Source organism: Mugil cephalus, chromosome 15 (genome assembly GCF_022458985.1).
Source record: "Mugil cephalus isolate CIBA_MC_2020 chromosome 15, CIBA_Mcephalus_1.1, whole genome shotgun sequence".
Taxonomy (NCBI): domain Eukaryota; kingdom Metazoa; phylum Chordata; class Actinopteri; order Mugiliformes; family Mugilidae; genus Mugil; species Mugil cephalus.
In genome coordinates, this window is record NC_061784.1 from 2054460 (window position 1) to 2063558 (window position 9099).

The 9099-nt window shown below is 42.8% G+C and overlaps 1 protein-coding gene across 2 annotated transcripts in view; it reads right to left on the reverse strand.

Moving 5' to 3' along the window:
• The window catches only part of lrch2 (leucine-rich repeats and calponin homology (CH) domain containing 2), a 32028-nt gene extending 25310 nt beyond the window's left edge, over nucleotides 1-6718 (reverse strand). The window contains exon 1 of one of the 2 annotated variants that reach the window (XM_047606981.1): nucleotides 6318-6718. In XM_047606981.1, coding sequence (XP_047462937.1) covers nucleotides 6318-6627 — 310 coding nt within the window. In that variant the 5' untranslated portion in view covers nucleotides 6628-6718. The remainder of the gene's footprint in view (nucleotides 1-6317) is intronic. The other variant, XM_047606979.1, reaches the window with a different exon arrangement.
• Between the last annotated feature and the right edge of the window lie 2381 nt (nucleotides 6719-9099).

The window sequence follows — 9099 nt, forward strand, 5'->3', positions numbered from 1 at the left end:
CATAAAGCTGGAGGTACAGCTCAACCTTGTGAAGGTTGCTAAATCCCTCCTACCTCCCAAAACACTTCCATGCACATGCGTGTAATGCATCAAATCTATGCTATCTATCCATTCTTTCCTTTGTGTTTTCTGGTAACTAAATCCTGACACAAACAGCTCCTGTTTGAACAGGAGACACAAGCACCCATGTGAACCTATAAGAGCAGTATGTAAAGGCCACCTTCCTTTGTACAGAATTCACCTTCAGACACATATTGATTCAATGGCTGCACATCAGGTGTGTATGTGCAGTCTTGTCTTCTGGATTATCTCTGGGTGGGAAGATAATTACAGACCTTGTGTGAGGAGCTGCACGGACTCAGATAAACAGAGAGTTTTCAATTATTCTGTCCCAACCGCCCTGAAGTGTATCACCAATGAATAAAGTAATCTATCCATCTATCTATTTGCAAAAAAGCAAACACCTTAATACATGCAGTTACGTGCAGCTAACACTGTTTCTTGAACAATTAAGTGAGGGGTGACTGATTTTAATGTGGCTGAATTAACATAAAGGAATGGTGCAGTGAGCTTTTATTCAAATACCATTTGAACTGTTTGTGCATACATACTCCCTGAGGCTGCGATACATCATGAAGAGCGAGTTCTGTCTCTGACCTTAAATAAACTGTCATTTCCGACAAGCCTTGGATGACCAACAATAAACCAGACATACACCACTCTGTAGCTGCGACCCGTGCTCTGACAGCAGTCAATAAGCAGAAGTGAGAAGCAGACACAGAGACAGTCAGCAGCGAAAGGGCAAACTAAGTCGAGAGGTTAAAGGAATCAGAAATTACCACAGGGGAACAACTAAAGCTAAGGTCACTGGGTATGCTTTCTTTCCATTTAGAGTAATCTGCCTTTCCCTGAGGCTTAAACCTTGATGCTTTAACCCAGCTGTATATAGACAATTCCCCCACCTTCCTGCATCCCTCCCTCTAGCCCCACAACTGGGGATTCTTCTGTAGCGCTGGAATCATGTGGGTCGATGGGAGAGACGGGAGTGGGGGGAGGCGGCCTTTGTATTCCTGTTCGTCTCCAACCCCTTTTCCCTCCTCCAACCCAGACCATGCACCATCTGCAGCCCACAGTGGGACTTTAATCCACCTGCTGGTCGCCCAGAGCTCCCGCAGGACACAGCCCGCCATGCAGACGAGCACTCCAGCAAGAATCCACTAATGCTGCTCCCTCGCGCCGTATCAGCTATCTCTTCATTCATCTTGGCAGTGCAGATGATGCCTGGATATGTCTTCCCATGACACAGCAAACCCCGTACTAATGGATATCCAACAGAGTTCTTGACCAGATGACAGGATAAGAAGGATAACAGCAAGACCACAAGCTCTCTCTACTGCGAGGTGCTACAGGATGATTTTGAACGTGAAAAAAAACCCTGTCATAATCTTTATATTGTACTGCATCCTTTAAGGTCTACAGGAAATCTCCTCAGTGGAACAGGTCTTAATTACTAAAAGATCATTGGGGTTTGGTTTGATGAAGAGGGCAGGAAACATGACCAAAAAAAAAAAAAAAAGTGATTAATTGGGGTTAATTATCTGCACCCTGTAGCAGATGTGACCACTGAGTCTGGCTGGCAGGTTTGGGGCGTGGTCTTGAGTGCTGTTTCCAGAGCAAGGGTTTATGGATAGGAATTGAGATGCTTGATGATTGGCCATCTATAGGAGTGCAAAATGCCTCGGGATTTATGAGCCATCCTTGGTATAAATCACTTTGGGTGGCTGTGCAAACTAGTCTGTGCCTGAGGGATCAGGCAATCTCTGTATCAGCTGTATTTGCTGAGGCAGGTGTCTGTGGGTCACAGCCAGGCTCTAACGTGCTCCATGTCTAGACAAAGCACTGCACTCGCACAGAAACTAGAACTCCCCCACCAGATATACTCCATATGATACACTGATCAGCCACACTGATCAGCCATCAACATTAAAACTACTGACTGGAGAAGTAAATAATATTGACACTCAGCAGGATGTAGCCTGTTACAGACTTTCAGGAACAACTTTGTGTCAGGATTTAGTTAAACACAAAGGATAGCTACTATAGAACTCTCTACTCTGGTTCTTGATAAATGCTGTATGGACGTTTACAAGCACATTCATGTTTTAGAGGATGAACGTTTTCTTTTCTCAAGGCATGCTGACTTTTTGAGAATTTAGACACGCCCATAACAAAATGTTCTGGCACAACTCTTTGGAAAAAAGTTTTGGGAATTGCTAAATTAACAGAATGCTTTGCTATAATGAACGGGGTAGCCTTACTTCACCAGCAGAAACAAGTCTACCTTCGTTTTATTTGAGTAAGTATTTGAGTAATATAATACAACTGCAACTTAATTTAGAGTAGTCGTCATAATTCAGTATTCTGCTTGGAAACTTTTGGACCCATTCATGTGGATGTGAGTTAGATATTTTAGACACTTACCACCCACCTAGACCAGACCAGACACCCCCACCCGAAATCAATGACACTCAAGCAGGATGCAGTCAGACACAGGCAAACACACAAAAACACATGAAGAACAGCACAAGGTGTTGACCTGGCCTCCAAATTCACTAGATCCCAAACTGATCCACAGAGATCCATCTCTTCAACCAATAGGAGGCACAAGGGAGACCTACATGATATTAGAAAGGTGGTCATAATGTTATGCCTGATCAGTGTAAAACGTACCTGAAAATATCTGTGTTACATTTCCAAAACTCCAGTAATAATACAGAAACTTCAATGGATTAATACTCTGGAAATTGAATAGTATAATTATGAGCAGTATGTCTTGTATCGATGTGTAGAGGTGTATCTCAAACTGTTACATAAGATCATCAGTTATATGTTGTATTATTAGATCCTACGTGTTTCCTTCAGCTTGATATATGTATCTATGACAGAAGTTTGTTTATCTAGTTGCTCCTGCTCTTCTTTTCTCTCTGTCTTCTCTGTTTCTACCCGGCTGGCCTTAGGCAGATGGGTCCCTCCATATGAGCTGGGTTCTGCTCGAGGTTTCTTCCTTATAGTTTTTCCTGCCACCGCTGCCTTCAGGTTTGCTCTGGAGGTTGCAGGCCGGTTTTTGTAAAACGTCTTGAAACAATTTGTATTGTTATTGACACTATATAAATAAAATTGAATTGAACTGAACTGTTAAAAACCTACACAGAGTTAAAACGTGATGATGGGCAGTTTTTTTTAACTAGCATCCTAGGAATACCTCCTATTCTACAAAATTTGGCCATAAACAAGGAGGAAAGGCTTTCAGGAAACACAGAGAACATTTGATTAAAGTTTGACTGAGCTCGGAGTAGGGTGAGTGTACTCTTTTGAGTTTTTAACTTCAAGGAGTCTTGGATCCTTTGGAATGAGTCAGCCTCAATTGCACTTGTGTTTTAATGAGCAGTGGTACTTACTGGTTGACTATTAAATCCAATCCAAGAATGCCAGCTTGATATGTGTGTCCTTGGGTGGACTGTCCTTCCAGAAGTAGACTTCTAAGGAATGTGTCAACACTGTGCGAGATTTACTGTGCTCTGTAAGTCTCACATAATGTAACAAAGTGTGCAAATTTACATTTTGCCACCTGTTTTCACCCAACTCTTGATAGTACACCACTGAAGTTTGGACAAGTCTGCTCTTGGCTATCAAATTACAATGGAAGATGCCTTCATTGACACCTGACAAAAGTTGTAGTATAGAAAGTTATATCTTTCTATACTGCAGATTCTGCCTATTCTCAAATTTGCTTAAATAATACACAAAACTATTACAAATGATCAAGACAGATGACACGACAGATGCTAAGATGCAGTCATAATAAAAGGAAAATAAAGTAAACCAATAATCTCATCTTCATTATGTTCACTCAAAGCCCTACGTTTAACATTTGTTTATTAGCATTCCCTTGAGCTCGCACTGCTGCTGCAGCAGCTAGTCTACACTGAGAATAATGCACACATGTAAGCACAGTGCATGCTGTTTGAGTGCAAACACCCCGCACTCAAACATGTATGTCTCCACTGGGATGAGGTAATGACAGGCAGGGGCATGCTGGGAAATGAACCTGAACATCTGCCCAGGTTGGTGCGCTGCTCCCCCTGTCCTTCTCCAGAAGGTCAGGGCAATGTCTTGTGCTTTCCCATGGGAAAACAAACTGACTGGAGACAAACTGCCAGTGGCACACTGCAAACAGACACCCCTGTGTGAGGAGGCCTCTCTCCTTCTGCTACTCAGCTGTCGGACGGAGGCCACTCATTAGACACTGCTCTGTGTGTGAATCCCTTAACTTTCTCAAATTGAGGAAGGAAGGAATGAAATTGAACACCTAATTTCTGATGACATGTTGCTGGAACGGGGTTCAGATTTTAAACAGGTTTTATGAGGAAATATTGAGCAATGACACATATTAGTAAAATTTGTCAGAGGAGTCAGTCTTGTTTTTTTTATCAGCTACACAGCAGTTCATCTTCAAAGTGTTGTGAAACCTTGTCTCTTACTGAGGTTGAATGGCTTCTGCTGTGATTGATCCGGTAATGCCACAGACATGTAAAACTGTGCGCGCAACTGTTTCTTTTCACAGCAGAGATTGCAGCTGAAAAAGGATGGAAGTGAGACTTCCCTCTGGCACACCTTTAATTCGAGGCACCAAAATGAAGATGTGAAAATGGGAGCGTTCACCGCGTCTGGATTAGTCACATACAAAGCAAGAGATCAAAAGTGAGATAGAAATGAATATTTGCGTGCATGTCTTTTGATTGTCATCATCATTATTATGTAACACTCATGCACTCAAGATAACAGCAGTTGTTACCAAATCCAGTCTTGACAGATGTTTGGACAGATTTAGATTAGATGCAAGTTGATGGATATTAGTGGATTGTAACAAACAGATCAAGAACCCAGAAAAGGTTCACACTAACTTCCTGTTGTGTCTGCCTCCCTCTTTGGTGCAGCCTGTGCAAAATATTGAAGGATTTAGATCAGCAGGGATAAATATACAACATAATATAAATCTATGCTGTTTATTCTGGAGAATTCTGGAGCTTCTCCTGACTGTTGATAGACTCAAAAGATATATTAACACAGAACACAAAATGTTTGATTTGACTGTTGATGTACGGAAACCTTGGAGCAGAAAAATGTAAAATATTCCTGTGCTTTCCAGCAAACCAGTGACTTGCACTGAAGCATACATGACAGACTATAACGCCATATGGCACGTGGACACATCAGAGGAGGAGACTATTATTCATTGATTCAGCCTCTTCTAGATGTCAGTGATAATGACAGGCCCATTATTCATTTGATCTGTCTACACTCCTACGAAAAGATGCACAAATCCACAGCCATATTGTTTTGTATAGCAAATTTGTATTTGTCTTACAGTCTTTCGAGGGGTCCATCAATTGCCAGAGATAAATGAGTCCTTTGCTAGACCGCCATGTCTAATACAACTTAGTATGTATGGCCGGACCTGATAACACAGTCTTCAGAAAACGTGAGACTAATGCTGACCTGTTGACTGACCAGACTGCAGAACAAGGTGACCCAGTAGAAAACTGTTAAATAAAAGATCAAAGACCAGCTAAACCAAGAGTCTGCAACTGAAACCAAAATCAGACCAGTCTCTCCCTTCTGTCTGACACATCCAGAGCTATACGTGCATATACAGGCAGGCATGGAGGCATGGAGGCAGAGGGGGTGAGGCTGCAAGTATCAATGCATCTTTTGTCTGCTTGTGCCGAAAATGAAAGAATAAAAATAAAAAGCATGTGAGGCCATCGCATTCTCTCCACAAATGGTATATTCAGTGAAGAAGAATTTACACCTGGCCTCAGGGTTCATTCATATTGTGCTCCTGCTGCCCGGACCCAAATCAAGTGCAAACCGCTGCACAGCGCCCGCCTGCCTGGGTGCGCCTGCCGTCTCATTCATGTGTCTCCGGGGGGTGGGGGGACTGAAAGCTATCGGTGTCGACCAAAACAACCACACAAGAGCAGCCGAGCCCCTTGTGCATTAAACTGGTGTGATAGATGAAAGTGGGTGGATAGCAATTACGAGCAGGATGTAGCATATGTGCGGTAATAAATGTCTGCTCAGTGGAGGGTGTACCCCTTTAAATAGTGACACCTCCGCGTTAATGCACCCCTATCCATAAAACCAGACCAGATCTATGCACAATGAAGGCGTGCTGCATTCATAAACGCATTCATTCACAAGCACGTTTTACGCGAAGCTCACTTCCTACAGTTCATGCATGCACAGAGACCCACCTGCTTGTGTCGTATCGGTAAGATCGTAGCTCATCCCCGGGTACTCCCTCAGCTTCCTACCGCTCAGGTTCAGGATCCCCGAGCACACGGCGTCCTCCAGAGCCCGGTCCAGGCTACGGGCCGTGTGGTGCTGCTGCTGGTGCTGGTACTGGTTGATGCCCGGACTCCAATGAGGTCCGCTGGGGTAGTGATGGCTTTGTAGAGCAGTGACAGCTCCCACACCTCCCTGACTAGACGCCATTTTCGTAAAAAAGAAATTACACTTACAATAATAACAGCGCACAGCGGCAGTTCCTCCGCCCATGCGCATACAGCGTGCATTGACGGGACGGACGCTAGGGGATGGGCTTCTGAGGTGGTGGTGGTGCTGCTGCTGTTGCTGCTGGTGATGGTGGTGGTGAGCAGGGTATGGTGGCCATTTTAGGCTTTTACACTTTTTTTCTGCCTTGGCATCTCATAGCATGGGACCCATTAGGAAGCAGAGGCTTCTGAAGCAAAACCACAAGTCAATTCTTCAATTTGATGTTGAGGCTACCGAATTGTTACTGGTAAATTATAATTAATTACCACAGCAAAAACAATATTGGATATTTAGACTAAGTATCATGTGGTGCAACATCCCCCTGACTGTGAAGAATGCATCAGACAGCCCATATCGGTTATAGTAAATCATCCACTGCTTATTCCTGGTTAGGAAACAAATAATGACAGGCCCATTATTCATTTGATCTGTCTACACTCCTACGAAAAGATGCACAAATCCACAGCCATATTGTTTTGTACAGCAAATTCGTATTTGTTTTACAGTCTTTCAAGGGGTCCATCAAGTGCCAAAGATAAATTAGTCCTTTGCTAGACCGCCATGTCTGATACAACTTAGTATGTATGGCCGGACCTGATAACACAGTCTTCAGAAAACGTGAGACTAATGCTGACCTGTTGACTGACCAGACTGCAGAACAAGGTGACCCAGTAGAAAACTGTTAAATAAAAGATCAAAGACCAGCTAAACCAAGAGTCTGCAACTGAAACCAAAATCAGACCAGTCTCTCCCTTCTGTCTGACACATCCAAAGCTATATGTGCATATACAAGCAGGCATGGAGGCATGGAGGCAGAGGGGGTGAGGCTGCAAGTACCAATGCATCTTTTGTCTGCTTGTGCCGAAAATGAAAGAATAAAAATAAAAAGCATGTGAGGCCATCGCAGGCTCTCCACAAATGGTATGTTCAGTGAAGAAGGATTTACACCTGGCCTTAGGGTTCAGTCTGCTTTAATATCTGGCACCACAATGTTCTGTCTTGCTGCAGAATAAATTTGGGGCCAACCATACACCTCCCTGATGGTATTGATGATGGATGAGTATCTGCCTGCATTTCTCAGAATTGAGGACACCATTAATCCTGACCAAATCCTCAACTCAAGGAACCTCCACCATGCACTGCCTGCAGATACTCATTATTGTGACTCTCTCCAACCCTTCTGTGAACAAACTGTCTTTTGCTACAGTCAAATCTTTCAGATTTTGACTTATCTGTCCAGAGCACCTGCTGCCATTTTTCTGACCCCAGTTCCTATGTTTTCATGCATAGTTGAGTCGCTTGGCCCTGTTTCCATGTCAGAGATATGGTTTTTGTCTGCAACTCTTCCATCTTCCATCTTCAGACCACTTCTGGCCAGACTTCTCCAGACAGTAGATGGGTGTTCCTGGGTCTCACTGGTTTCTGCCAGTTCTGAGCTGATGGCACTGCTGGACATCTTGCAATTTCAAAGGGAAATAAACTTGATGTATTTTTCATCTGCAGCAGTCAGCAAGTCTCCTTGGCTGACCACTGCGTCTGTGATCCTACAAAATCCCTGACTTTGTGTAAATGTACCTACTGTATAAGGATTAATGCTGGTTTGAAGACAAAGGGTAGTAACACCAAATATTGATGTGACTTAGATTTTTCATTTGTTCGCTCACTTTGCATTTTGTAAGTTGATAAAAATGAACAATCATTATTTATATTTTTGGAAGCATTCTTTCCACATCTGCTTAACACACACACACACACACACACACACACACACACACACACACACACACACACACACACACACACACTCACACACACACACTGCCAATTCTGATGCTCACAAACCCATTTTTGATACTTTTGGAGTGGGCCCAAGCACCTATCATCTTCCCAAATAGTCTTCAGGTCAGCCCACATGTAAACAAATATACTGGACTGAACACACCTATAAACAGCTATAAGTGCCCTGTAAGTGCTGTTTAGCCCCACACCTTCCTTATGACCAGCTCCTGTAAGCGCTTCTCTGGGAAACTCAACTGCCCTCAGCCAACTCTAGGAAAATTAATAGATGCTGAACCCTTAATATACTGTAGCTGTTTCCAATGTGTTCTGCAAAAGAAACTTTATTAATCCCCTATATTAATTATCGCTTTTAAATCTGTTTTTACCTGTGCAAGTGCATGGGTATACCTTGTGCATTCATACCTACAGTAGGTCTGTATAGACATGTACAAGCAATTTTGTTACAGTACACTGTAAATATGATCATGTGCAATATGTATCCAATAAAAATGAAAATGGACAGTATTTATATTAACTGTGCAGTAAATGTTTATTAAACAGAAAATATGATCATTTGCAAATAGCAGTTAGAGCTTACGTTACACTTTTTATTCTTAATTTCACGTTGAAACAAACTGATCTATGAATGGGATCAAATTTCAAGGGACAAACGAATAATGTATGGAAAATCATATACGCTCT